General features: G+C 39.2%; 1 protein-coding gene across 1 annotated transcript in view; it reads right to left on the reverse strand.

Annotated features, from left to right (window-relative positions):
- crbn (cereblon) overlaps window positions 1–11,915 on the reverse strand; it is a 14,376-nt gene extending 2,461 nt beyond the window's left edge. Inside the window, exons 1-10 of the mRNA XM_024270977.2 lie at window positions 11,762–11,915; window positions 11,391–11,500; window positions 11,112–11,314; window positions 10,316–10,465; window positions 6,575–6,737; window positions 5,262–5,324; window positions 5,101–5,185; window positions 4,859–4,974; window positions 2,428–2,492; window positions 181–312 (exon numbers count right to left, since the gene is read on the reverse strand). Coding sequence (XP_024126745.1) covers window positions 181–312; window positions 2,428–2,492; window positions 4,859–4,974; window positions 5,101–5,185; window positions 5,262–5,324; window positions 6,575–6,737; window positions 10,316–10,465; window positions 11,112–11,314; window positions 11,391–11,500; window positions 11,762–11,834 — 1,160 coding nt within the window. The 5' untranslated portion in view covers window positions 11,835–11,915. The remainder of the gene's footprint in view (window positions 1–180; window positions 313–2,427; window positions 2,493–4,858; window positions 4,975–5,100; window positions 5,186–5,261; window positions 5,325–6,574; window positions 6,738–10,315; window positions 10,466–11,111; window positions 11,315–11,390; window positions 11,501–11,761) is intronic.
- Between the last annotated feature and the right edge of the window lie 2,465 nt (window positions 11,916–14,380).

The raw sequence follows: 14,380 nt of genomic DNA on the forward strand, positions 1-14,380 counted from the left end.
TTTAAAAACAAATAAAAGAATCTTAAAGTTAGTTTAGAATAAAAGTATATTTTAAAAGTATAAAAAAAAAAACAACATTTTTTTATAACAAGAAGTTGTCTGAAATTGTGGCACTGAAAAGATTTTTGTGTGCAAAAGTGTTACCGAAGCATTTACAGTGAAGGAAATAAACTGGGTTACCCTGGAAACCAGCTGTGCAAAGTGGATGGGCGTCCAACCAGGTTGAGGTTGTTGGCTTTGTAGACGGTCAGAGTTTCATGGACGTAACCGTGCGGGTTGACATACGCAGCCATGGGGCCGTAAAGAGACAAGCTGGAAGAAAACAGAAGATCTGAAACGTTTCTGTTTTATACAAGAATGAACAGAACCAGATAATATTCATTAAATTCAAAAGGAAGTTTCTTAAAGCTCTGAAGACAATGAATTGTAAGTTTAGCAATTTAAAGTCATTTCCTCTTTGTGGAATCAGTGAAGTTTATTCTATTTAATTCTGTTTATGCTGCAGTTCAGCTTCTGCTTCATGAAACAATTTACCTCCCAGTGAAATCCAGGCCGTCAGTTTCAGAGAACTGTGTGTGTAACCACTTCAGTCTGTTCTAATTCTTACATTCAAAACATTTAAAACATGAACAAAAACTTGTTTTTTTTCACTTAATTAATCACTTTGGAGAATTTTTTCAACGATACGACTTGGACTGTGAAATGTTGCATTTGTTTATCCCTGTTTGATAAGCCCAAAAGGATCACAGGATAAATTCATTTTCCCTAAATGTTTCCTCAGCAGGCTCCGCCTCCACCACTACTCAACTGCAGGCTCCGCCTCTACTACAATTTCATAGCTGGGTCTGCCTCCGCACTAGTCTGTTGCAGGCTCCGCCTCCATCACTACTCTATAGCAGGCTCCGCCTCTATTACAATTTCATAGAAGGCTCCACATCCATCATTAGTCTGTCGCAGGCTCCGCCTCCATTATTAATTTCTCGCAAGCTCCGCCTCCATCATTAGCTTGATGCAGGCTCTGCCTCTATTATAAGCTTGTCGCAGGGTCCGCCTCCATCATTAGTCTGTCGCAGGCTCCGCCTCCATTATTAGCTTGATGCAGGCTCCGCCTCCACACTAGTCTATCCCGGGATCCGCCTTCATCACTTCTCTTTTGCAGGCTCCGCCTCCATCACTACTCTATAGCTGGCTCCAACTCCATTGCTAGTTCATTGCAGGCTCCGCCTCCATTATTAGTCTGTTGCAGGGTCCACCTCCACACTAGTCTATCCAGGTATCTGCCTCTATCACTACACTTTAGCAGGCTCCGCCTCCACCACTAATCTTTAAAGGGGCCCTACCATGAAAATTCTACTTTTTAAGGTTTTAAATCCATTTTATTGTTCATTCCTCTCTATAAAGAACCTCAAAGCAGCATTTTGATCCGTTCATGCATTTAAGAGTAATCCTCTAAAAACCTGCTCTGTCTACAGCTGCCCCGCCCCTCCCCACGAAAACGAGCGGTTGGAAACGTGCTGACGTAAGCATGATGCCAACTGCTCCCCCCAGGAGGAGTCTGCTCTGATAGCTCCGCCCCCAGACTAACACAACACTCAATTTATCCACAGAGCTAATGATGATCAGCTTTCATTTTAGATGCAGAATACCGTATATCTTCCAGTTATAAACTCAGAACTAACCGTCTTCGGTACACTGGACTCAAAAATCTGTCCAAAGGTTTTAGGACGACTTTGTTAAACTATCACTTGATGTTTTTTGGGGCAATAGAGTCAGTTTCACATTTGTTTTGTCATCGTTTTATATAAAGGATTTGTTAGTACAACACTAAACCTTTATAAGGAAAAACAGCGCCGTTAGGACTACAAAAGTTTTGAGTTTTCCTCCCTTCAGAATTCTTCCTTGAATAACCCGTTCCCTAAAAACAGAGTTGCGTCTGAAGCTGTAATTGTAGCGAACTGCAGGTTAATGCATTTCCAGTGACACGTGAAACACAAAGCATACAGAGCCCAGCAGAGCTTTCTCCACATCTCACAATAATCACTCCGGTTATTAGCATGAAAAAATCCTGCAGCTCTAATAAACGTCAGGCGGCCTGCACAGCTTCATGAGTGTTCAGAAACATTAACCATGACACATGACAGACAGGGACACAATTAGATTATATAACGGCGCGGTGGAGGAGCGAGCAGCTCTGCTTCACCTGAGATAAAGTTTGCTCTTTTAAAAGAACCATTAGAGCAAAGAAACTTGTTCTTTATGTAACACAGGAGGTGTTTAAGTTCAGGTGTTTATGTACTTTTGAGCATTTCTAGGAGTGATTTAATATATTTTTTTTAGCCATAACAACAACAGAGACTAGTAAATTTGATTAAAAATGTAAATGAAACTGAAAACTCAAACAGAAATCAGAATGGAAGCAGTGCTCACCTGAAGATCTCGTTTTTGGTGGTGATTTCCGTGTCCTGACACTGCTTACAGCACAGTGACGTGCACTAAAGGAAGACACAACGAGGCGTTAACACGACCCGTTTGAGTCTGAATGAAAACCCCATAATAATGATCCCTTCTGTTGCCATGACGGCGGCTGAAGCGGGACGAGAGTCGCCGTGTGCATTAGGAGGTATTATTATCCTGAAGCAGATAAAAGGCGGACACATCTAAGAAAGGCTGCACACGTCCGCACACGGCGCCAGCTTTTCCTGCCGCCAACAGATTTCTCCTCAACACCAAGTTGGTCTCGTTTTCTTTACCGTTCACTAAATGTTGATACCATCGAAAATAAAATAAAAAACTGTTTTCCTGAGAGAATTAAAGATCCACTCTGGTGGAAATGCTGGTTTTAACTTGTTCTTGTGACATTTTTCAGATAACGGAAGACATAAAGAAAATTAAACTATAAATTTCATTTATCAGGGGCGGAGCTACAAAAGCCACGCCCCCTCAGAGGAGAAACAGAGGCTTCAGATCAATATTAAAAATTACTTTTTAAGACATTTAGGTTGTGGGATTTTGGTTAAAAACATCTTAATCATAATTAAACACTATTGGGAATGTTTTTTTTTATTTAAAAAAATTGTCATAGTGCGCCATATTTAACCCGTCAGATCTCAAGTGGGCCGGACCAATAACATAAAAGCAAATTAATCTATGGTTAACTACTTATCTGTGGCCTTGTTTTTGTTTTGCCCATTTTTCCTGGAAAGTTCGGCACTCCACGATAATCTTTCTTCTTTTTGACGACATTTTGGTTATCGTGTTATCACGACTGATTATTTTTATAGCAACTAAACAGCGGTGAGGCCAGCGGGGAACCAAACTGCACCTTACCCAGATGTGTGCAGTTCATTTCCGGGTCTGTTATGCAGAATTACTTTTCCTTTGCTCCACCTAGTGGCAGAATTGCACATTGCAGCCATTTCTTTAAATGACCATAACTCACCACAGGAATGGGCTACAAACTTGATTTTTTTTGTAAACACCCTCATATTTTTTCTCTTCAGAACTGGGCTGAATGAACCCATTTGGCGGGCCGTAATATGTTTGACTCCATCTCTTTTGAACAGAAAGCTCTGTTCAAAAGAGATGGAATTGTTCCACACCAACAGTCCCACCCACAACTCAGGGGTGAATTTCTAATAAACTCCTGCCGCTCTGCAGGAACTATGTCCTAGAAAATGACACAGGTTTTTGGTTTTGGTTAAATATGTCATCATCATAAATATAAGATCACTGGGAACATTTTTAAATAAATAATGATTAGAGTGGGACTGTAAAGAACTGCTAGTTTGGCCCGTCTTGTTGTTTATGACTCTTTATGACATAAAATGCTCGGTGAGCTGGAAACCGTCCACTAAAACCATCCTGTCTGTCCTAAATTCTCATTTTCTGTCTTTCCGCTTCAGACAGATGCAGTTCTGGAGCTTTAATTGGTGTCAGAAGGTCGGCGTCTAATCCCTCCGGCAGGCGTGGAGAGTGTCTTTGTATGTCTTAGTGCATTTAAGAGACAAGCAGCAGCTTTGGAAAGGCAACACTTGCTGCCGGAGTTCGATTCCACGCTGGGCAAATACAGCAATAATCCTCAAAATCCCTGACAGCAAACACGCTTGTGTCAAATTCTCCTGCATTTATTGTGTATTTGTTGATCCTTCCTCCTTTACGGATGAGCAAAGACTTCATGAATAAAGAAGCAGAGTAACAACATGTACAGTTAAAGTTCACAAGATGACTTAATTAGTTGCATCTCATGTTTTTACCTCATTGTTTTGTTAGTTTTTTCTCTACCTTCTGAGGATTAAAGCACAGGAACATGAAGGCAGAAGGGGGCGGGGTTTAGGATACATGGTTTCTGTAAATGGAACATTTTGATTTATTCATGTTTTTCAGAAGCATTTCTACATAGATGGGATTATTCCAGTTTTACTTTCTGTGTTCAAAAATAACTTTGAATTTCAGTGAAAGGGGTGTGGCCTTCTAGAACCTCCCAACGAAGGTCGTCTGGTTCCAAAATGGTGAAGTTTGTTGGATCGACTTCATTTCGTTCGAACCGGAGTTCAAGTATTTCGTATCGATGATGTCAAAGTCTCGCTTTGTCCATCTCTATACAATACTATATACTTATCAATGTGAACGACCCCAAAAATAATGACATCAAAACTGTTAAAAAAAAAAGAATTTGGCCAGAAACTCTCAAAAAAATAGTTCAAATTCCATGAGTCAGAGTAGTGCTGGGCGACATGGCGATAGAAAAGTGTCTAACCTCATTTTATCAATTATTACACCAACTACTGCGCTTTCTGCTGTGCAAATGTGACAAACATGAAACAACACGGCAACCAGGCCCGCGCCGACCGCTACACACCCGGTCCATGATGTCCAGCTCACAGCGGAGTCTCTGGATGGCGCTGCCGATCTGCAGCAGCTGCAGCCGCAGAGCGTCGTCTATTGGCAGACAGGCGGCGACCCGATAGGAAAAGTCTGACGGACGGAACGGAAGCAGAGGAGGAGAGTGAGAACACAGCGTGTGCGTGTGCATGTGCGTGTGCATGTGCGTGTGCACAGCAGTTCATCTGCAGGAAGTACAAACGCCTCCCAGAGGCTGACCTATTGCGTTGGAAGGGAGCGAGTCGTCCTTCAGGTTCTCGTCCCACTCGTGGAGCTGCTTCTTCACTCTCCTCATGAGCGATTCCTGGGGGGGTGGGGGGGTCATTGATGGCTAAATGTTGGAGAAATCCCAAACTCTGCATCAGGAGCGCCATACTCACAGAGTCGTAGAGGGTGTAGACCCAGGGCGGCCACTGGGTCAGACTGGCACAGTAGAACTTCCTCTGTGAAAATCAGACTCTGGTATCAATTCAGTTTAAGGATGTTTACATAGAACAGCTGCTGTAAACTCACATCTGATCACGTATGTCAGGAGTGTCAAAATCAATCCCACATGGAGCCAAAACCCAAAACACACCTAAGGTAACGGGCCGAACAGGATAAACATTTACTAAACACTCAAAAACTACATTTTTAAAACTAACTTTTTAACATAATTATGAACTAGATTTATAGCATTACCTGTGATAATATTAGTGTGAATGCTGTAAGCTGAATTTGGACACTGAAGATGCTGAAATTAATAGCTGAAAACACTGAAGCTGATAGCCAGATAAAATACTAGCTAAATGCCAAATTAGCCTAAAAAAAAAACTTAGATTAGCGAAAAAAGCTAGCATGTGGCTGAAAAATGTCTAAACTTCAAAATAGCTTAAAAAAACTGAAAAAAAGCTAATATTAGCCAAAACAGCTAGCATGTAGCTGAAATGTTAGTTCAACTCCAAAACAGCTTATAAACTAAAAAAAGGCCTTAATTAGCCAAAACAGCTACGATGTGGCTAAAACAGATAGCTAAACGTTTAAATAGCCCAAAAACTGAAAAAAGCCTAAATTAACCAAAACGGCAAGCATGTAGCTGAAAACATTGCTAAACTTCAGAATGGTGTAAAAAAATTGAAAAAACCCTAAATTAGCCAAAACAGCTAGAATGTAGCTGAACTATTAGCTAAACTCTAAAACAGCTTAAAAACAACAAAAGGCTAATTTAGCTAAATCAGCTAGCATGTAGCTGAAAAATGGCTAAACTTCAAAATAACCTAAAAAACTGAAAAAAGCCAATATTAGCCTAAACAGCCAGTATGTAGCTGAAATATTAATTAAAACAGCCTAGAAAATCTTAGTAAATGCTAAAATAGTCCAAAGAGCTAGCAGAATGCTAATTTAAAACCAACGTTTAAAACTGTAACTTTTTAACATAATTATGAATAACAAAAAGGCAGGAATATTATTCCAGAATAAATCAACTTAAACCTTAAATAACGTTCAATATTTTACTCTCCATAAAAATATATTAGCTCAAAATTATACAAGTTAGAAATGAGCACAAGATAACATCGGGTCATTAATAACAATAATATAGAATGATCTGGAGGGCCGGATAGAATTACTCGGAGGGCCGGATCCGGCCCCCGGGCCGTGACTTATATATGAAGAACAGCTGCTTACAGAGAGCTGCTGAAGCCGTTTTCCTGACCTGTCCGTAGGTTTTCCACCAGCACTGCGTCTGCTTGCAGCTTTGAGACGGCGGTTTGGAGGAGGCGTGCACGTGGAGCCGGGACAGGGGGGAGAGCTGCACGGCGGAGAGGGGGTCTGGAAGGATTCGCTCGGGGAGGATCTGCACTTTGGCTTGTCTGATGCTGAGAACAAAAAACATCAAAGTGTGCAGCATCAGAGCGTGACAGAGGTTACCGCAGCGTTTCCTCTGAAGATCCAGAACATCGATGAATGTTAAACGTCGTTTCTGTGTTTTTAAAATGTTCTTGCAGCATTTTTCTGATGATGGGGGACATCGAGAACATTGAGCTAAAAAGAGTATTTCTTTATTAAAATCATTGTGAATCATGATCATCGCTAATGCTAGCTTAAGGTGGTGAGAGGCTGTAAGCTAGCAGGAGAGAGCGTAAACGGTGGGATCATGGGTAATGAGGGCAGGCTTACAACTCAGAGGTGAATTCTAATCAATTCCAGCTGCTCTGCAGAAACTTCCTCCAAGAAAACAAATCAGTTTTCGATTTGTGCTGAAACAGCATAAATATAATTAAATAAAACTCTGGGAACACTTTTAAAACGGATAAAAGCTGATTAAACTTTAATGTGAGTAAAATGAACAGCTGAAGATAGGAGCAGTAATTAGGTTAAACTTGAGGTTTTTATAGCTGCTTCCTGTATTCTGATTGATAATTCCAACCAGAAAATGCTTTAAATATAACAAACAGTATTCTAATTTATTAAATATACATGAGAGAACAGATTTAATTGAATAATTATTTAAATCATGTATCTGCTTGCCATAAAAGAACACAGTTTTCACAGCAATTTGCAGACGTTACATAGTGTAGTCAGAGATTGAAGTGAAGCCGGAGCTTAATGAGCTGAAATCTCAGCGGTTTCCTGCAGCAGAGGATGCAGGGAAGTTTGATCCGGCGCCGCTCTGACGCAAGAACAACGCTTCCTGATTCATCTTCACTTCATTAGAAGGAGTTTGATTAAAATAAACTCTTTAAAAACCGTCTGTAGGACAAACAGCCACTATATATATCTATAGAATCAGCAGCAACATTAAGGTCAGCAGGGATTCAGTTCTGGGATTAACAGACACTGAACTGTAAATACATGGAAATAAAGAGAAAACTACCATTTTTACTAAAATCATGATCATAAGTGACATATGTACCACAGATCATCTCACATCACCTCAGATATTCTTTATTTTTGGGAAACTGAAATCATAACAGCTGTACTCAGTTGAGCCCATAAATAGAAAGGTTATAAACTTAAAAAAAGGTATAAAACAGATTACAGAACCAGAAAAACTACAACTAAATTCAGCCTGACAGAAGCAGGTTTTTGGATGTGTTGATCTGCAACGACACTTTTACTAAAAACTAGAGCTGGGATCGATTAAAAAAAATTAACTAATTAATCACAAACTAGGAAAAAATGAATCGCGATTATTTTATTTTTAAGTTACAGTAGTTATTATCAGTACTTATTATCTGTGAATAAATCCCAAAATTAAATTTACACACAAAACTTTACATTTAGAATGTTTATTTTAAAAGATTTATCATGGTCCGGGTGAATACTCGATTCTGAATGGCTGCTAAAGGTGGATTATAAAGTGATAAACTACACCTAAAAAAGAAGTTCCGGTCACACAGCTCAAACGTTCTGTATCACTGCGCATGTATCATGACGATCAGCATTTAGAATCTTATTTTTGTAAGGTAAAGGAGTTCATATTGACAAATTAGTCAACCCCCCATAATGGTTTATTTTCGGTATGTTTTTTTTTCAATTAGTTATTAGCTACTCTTATTGCTGCCACAACGATTAATTTAATAATCGACTAATCATCGATTATTTTTTCCGATTAGTCAACTAATCGGGTCATTCATAAAGTGGATGTAAAACACATCTTAACCATCATTAATTTTAAACTAATTAAAAACTATGTATATTCACACTAGCATTACCTGTGATCATGCTAGTGTGAATGCTGCAAGCTACATTTGGCTGCTGAAGATGCTGAAATTGATAGATGAAAACAGTGAAGCTAGCAGCCAGCTAAAATATTAGCTACACTCCAAAATAGCCTAAAAAAACTGAAAAAAATCCTAAATTAGCCAAAACAGCTAGCATGTATCTGAAATTTTAGCTAAACTCCAAAGTAGCAAAAAACAAACATAGTAAATGCCAAAATAGTTGAAAAAGCTAGCATAATGCAACTTTACTACAATCTGAATCCATATAATATAAAGTAACGACTAATCAACTATTAAATTAGTCGTCGACTAATTTAATAGTTGATTAGACGACTAATCGACTATTAAATTAGTCGACTAATCATGGCAGCTCTATTTATTCATAAGACATCGCTCAGAGTCCTGAACGGTGTATTCTTCTGTCTCACCACAAGAGGGAGTTCTCGTTTTTGAGCAGGTCAGAAGAACAGATTAAACGGAGACAAAAGCCGATTGTGTGTTTGTATTCCAGCTGCTCACTAAAGTCTTAACTTCAGGAAAAGAAAAAAATCCTACTAAATGTGAAACACTTTGTCGCTGCAGTTTCACTTCTCTGAAAAAGCAGTCTCTGTCACTTGAAAATGTTTAGAAGTTTGCATTGAACAGGATGAAAGAAGCGACTATAACAGCTGTAAAAAGGCGGATCTTAAAGGTGATTCCTCCCAGCTTCCTCTGACTGGATTATTCTGGAGGCTGAATCCAGAAGATGCATCGCGTACTCTGTCAGGTGGTTTATAGAAGGTTCTGGACTCTGAAGAGTGTCAACAATGTGAGCATTGTTGACACTCTTCAGAGTACAGAAGAACAAACGAATAAATAAACGTGAATTCAGACAGAAAACCTTTTATGAACCAATATTAGACCAGATCCTGCGCAGCTTTAAGACTTCTATGTTCTGTTAAACGTTTCATTTGTCCTGAATGGTTGAAGGAGTTAGTCTGCCCTCTAGTGGTCAACTATAGGCTAAAACTATAATTAGTGGGTGAAACTTAAATATATTTTAATAACTAAATACTATAGCTGTAAATAAAGCCAATGACCTTTAATATCATCAAAAATAACTAAAATGATGACCTCATTTTATACGAACATGTAAACCTGCGACTGTCCGTCCCTTTAAAGTCACACTCCAATGTTTTGATCGATTCTTAAAGTATTCTCAGAGGTCTTTAATCATAATCATGACCTTTTTAGACACGTTGTTGTTTTAAAGATCTAGATCATAGTTTCTGCAGAACATTAGGAGTTTTTTAGAAATTCACCTCTGAGTTGTGGGCGGGACTGTTGGCATGGAGTAAGCCTGCTCTGATTTCCCATCAACCCTTCGTTTACACTTTTCTCTCGTTAGCTTACACCCTCTCACAACCTCAAACCTAATATTAGAGGCAACGAAAACCCAGTTCTGATCCAGATTCCAGCTCAGGAAAACAAAGACGTTCATGGATCTGTTGGTCTGTGAGCGGAAGCATCAGAATGGAGCAGAACAAACTACAAGTTTAAACTACAAGTTTTGTCAAATTAAATTTTATCTCCTGTGATTCACCACAATGTGATGAAATAAATAGTCAGAAAATCTGTTTTAATCTTTATTTTCTTTGTCCTCCATCATGAGAAAAACGCCCCAAAAACATGAGAAAAACACGGTTTTCTCCAGAGCTGTCTGTCTGGTCGACCTTTGACTGATTACTTACCCGTCCGCTTGAGTTCGTATTTCGTGGACTTTAAATCTTTGCCGCCCCACAGCCTTCACTTTGACGGTTTCGATGCCGTACTCCTGCTCCTCGCGGTATGCGTAGATCTCAGCCGTCGTTCCGAACTCTGGTTCTGGTTCACCGGCTTCACTGTAGACGGATATCAAGGAAAACCATCAGAAATCACAGAAATATACGTCTGATTGGGACGGTAACCTCCAGGTTATGGACAATCATGGAGACGACGGATGTCTGTTTAGTGATGACAAAGAGACGATCATTTGTTTGGCATTTAAACGTCGTGAAGAAACTTCTGGTGAGAAATCTGCACGACATGTTGGGATAGATCCTGAACGAGTCAGAGAACAGCACAAGCAGACGGGAATATTGGGAAGACGGCAGGAAAAAGCAGACCATTTCCTGGTGGGAAAAGGGAGGAGACTATTTCTTGGTGTAGAAAGGGAGACGACAATTTCCATCTGAAAAAAAGGAGGAAGACTATTTCTTGGTGGAGAAAGGGGGCAGACTATTTTGTGGCAAATAAAAGGAGCAAACTACGTCCTGGTGGAGGAAGGGGAAGACTACTTTAAACACGTTCCAGACCTTTGTGGAAACTTTATAAGATTAGATGAAAGTGTTATAGCTGCAAAGGGTGGGCCAACGTCAAACCAAACCCAGATTATTCATGGGATTAGTGCGTTAGCGCATGTTCTTTCATGGATGTTGAGCACAACAAACCTACGATTTCCTTTTGTACAAGTTCTGTCAACATTGGAGATCAGCTACATCAACACACCTGTGTGCCAGCACAGCAAAGGTGCGGTCTCTCTGGATGACGCTGCGCATCATGCTGACCTCCTGAGGCCTGAACAGCTGCAGAGGCAGCGTCTGGCCGGGCACCAGCATGACAGCTGTGTGTGGAAGCACAGGGATGGTCTGGCAGCTGTCGTCATCGTGGACCGTCCGCCCATGAAACTCCTCCATGTCTGAGCCCAGGTACTGTCGGGGAGGACAAACAGGTGAAAACTGGAGGCACACAGTCACGTGATGAGGAAACGGGCCGGCTGCTTCTTACTGCGTGAGACGTGGGGAGGCTGGGGTCAAAGGTGATGGCGCTGGGCTTGTCTGCCTCGTCACTGTCTCGGTCCTCAGTCTCCATGTCATCTTCCTCCTCCTCGCCATTATCTGTCGGGGAACAGAGACTTCATGAGCTAAGACGAACCCTCCAGCTCCATTATCTACCAGCAGCATCAGCTGGAGGGAAGCGGCTGCAAACGTCACTCAGGTTTGATTAGATAAAAAAGAAAGCGAAAGCACCAGAATAATAAAGTCCTTGACTCAATAAAAACACAAAAAACACCGGAACTTGTTTGGTTTAAAGATGCGCAACTGAGATTTTAGTCATTGTTTATTTTTCATCATTCTTTACGTCCGTCCAACTGTTACCTGGTAAAAGCTGTAGCTGGTTCCCCATATTTTCGTTAATGTTGTCTTCACCTCCGCCCCTCTCGTCCGCCATATTCTTATGTTTACAACAGCTCTTCTTCTACCGACGCATGTGTCAAAACGAGGCTGAAGCGCCCCCTGGTGGTCTGAGGGGGAACTTCATCCACCACACACCGTGAGGGGGCGTTAAAACATTTAAAGATTTTAACATTAAATATCATTTGGACTGTAGTTTAACCGAATATTTTAAAGTAATCAAAGCCATTTCTCCCAAAAGTTTAAAATTATTATAAATTATTATAAATATATTATTATTAAATATAAAATTATTATAAATTATTTAACAATCTTACCACAACTTCCAAAATGATACATTAGTAATTTTTATATTACAGACTACACGTGTAATAACTCAATTTTAAGAGCAACCCTGTCAAAACACACATTTCAATTATCAGAATGTTTTTTGTTTGTTTGTTTTTTCGTTTTCCTTATCTTCCAGAAGAAATCCATTTTAAACATTCAACATATATCAATGTGAAGAAAAAATAAAGTTAAGATTTAATATACAAGATTATTATTCTCTCTTATGTCAAAATTATAGCTCAAACTAGTGCTGCCACAAAAGATTATTTTAATAGTCGACTAATCAATTATTTTTTTCTGATAAGTCGACTAATCGGGTCATCCTCAAACTGTATGTAAAGCACTCATCTTAACCATCAATTGCTGTAAACTGACTAAAACTAGATATATAGCATAGCCTGCGATAATGCTAGTGTGAATGCTGTAAGCTGAATTTGGCCGCTGAAGATGCTGAAATTGATAGCTACCAACATTGAAGATGAAAGCTGAAATGGCTGAAGTTGATGAAAAAATTAATAAATGTCAATACTCCAAAAAGCTAGAATAATTTCATTATAACTTTCAACTTTACTAAACTCTGACTCCATATAATATAAAGTAACGACTAATTGAGTATTAAATTAGTCGTCCAGTATTTTAATAGTTTATTAGTCAACTAATCGTGGCAGCCGCAGCTCAAAGATGCATCTTCTGTGACTGTAACTCGGTTAATATTTTCTGGAAGGATTTAAACAAAAACTCTTTTTGCTATATTACTATTGTATTTGGTTGTCTTAATAAAGACAAAATACAGTTTTTGTCAAACAACTATTAGGGAAATTTTTCATTCAAAAATGTTTATATTTTTTAATATGTCAGTCCCATCAGGTTATTCAATCTAGCAACTTTTTATAATTTTGGGTTGTTTTAATTCATTACAATTGTTATTTTATAATTGTTTTTTTTTCTCTTTTTGGCTGCTCAGACTTAGCTCTCAGTGTATATTGTAGTGATGTGAGGTTCTGTATCGAGTCTCCGAGGCGTGTGTCGAGTAGTGTAGGAGGAGCTTCCGTGAAGCATGTATCGAGGCTTGCTTCATCTAGGGGAGGAGCTGAGAACGATGACGTCTGAAGCTTCGCTGCCCGGCTGTACCACGTGACTAATTCCTGAGGTGGTTCAGGTTGTGTCGCCAGTCTCGACAGCGGCACGAATCCTTCAGGCTCCATTCAGTAAGACACATGAGATTTGGGGGAAACTGTTGTTTAAATAATACTAATAAAAAACATTGTTTCATAAACAATAATCACTCGTCATATCTCGGTGTTACAAAAGTGCGATCATTATCCACAGTGGTCCTTAATTCATTGCTGGAGTTACATTCTTAAAAAAAATGGATGGGCAATATCTGTGAAAGATTCCTCTTTATATTACTTTAGAATACCGGTAATTATAGACGTCTTATGGGTGTAAACCCCCACTTTAATTTCGTGATGAGACGTTCTGTATTGAAGCTTCACGGCAGGTGCAGAGGAGGGAGGAGGAGTTTCTCGGTACGCAGAGGCTCCTCGCCAGTTTTGACGCCGTCATGGATCCTGCAGGCTCCGTTCATAATGCGGGTGTTTGATGGAGAGTTACGATTGGTGAGTTTAGAGATAGTTCGGACTGAGGTAGAGATAGTTTGGAGAAATCTGGAAATTTAGAGGAATAATAATAAAATGACTAATGAAACAAATATTCTGTCCCTTCAAACACTGATCTGATTTGAATGTTAATAGGATCATTGTCCAAAGTCTTCATCCTGTGACATTGCTTTTTCATGTATATATATTTAAGGAAAAACATGTTTATTTAATTTTTTTTAATTGAAGCACCTGTTTCACACTTTAGAAGATATAGTTATAGTTTTTCTTTGAGGTTTTGAAAAAATAATCTTATTTACATTTATTTTTATCAATTCATAAACAAATACACACAGTGAAAGTTTACAGCAATGGACATGTTTTGTGAACTACTTTATTTCACTAACATGTTTGTACATGGGTTTTTCTTTTTCAAAATGCCACAGATCAAATTTTGCTGTTATTTTTTGTGTCCACTAGATGTCCTACTAGAGCAAATGAAGCTCATGAAGCATTGCTCTTTAGTAAACCAATTTAGACAAAAGCTTCGGTGCTTCAAGAAAGCTTCATTTGCACATCACTAGTATATTGCTTTTAAGATTGTACAACACCCTTTGTCCTGTAGATTTTTAATGTCAGATTTGCAAAAAAAAAA

This window comes from Oryzias melastigma, linkage group LG5 (assembly GCF_002922805.2).
Source record: "Oryzias melastigma strain HK-1 linkage group LG5, ASM292280v2, whole genome shotgun sequence".
Classification (NCBI taxonomy): Eukaryota; Metazoa; Chordata; class Actinopteri; order Beloniformes; family Adrianichthyidae; genus Oryzias; species Oryzias melastigma.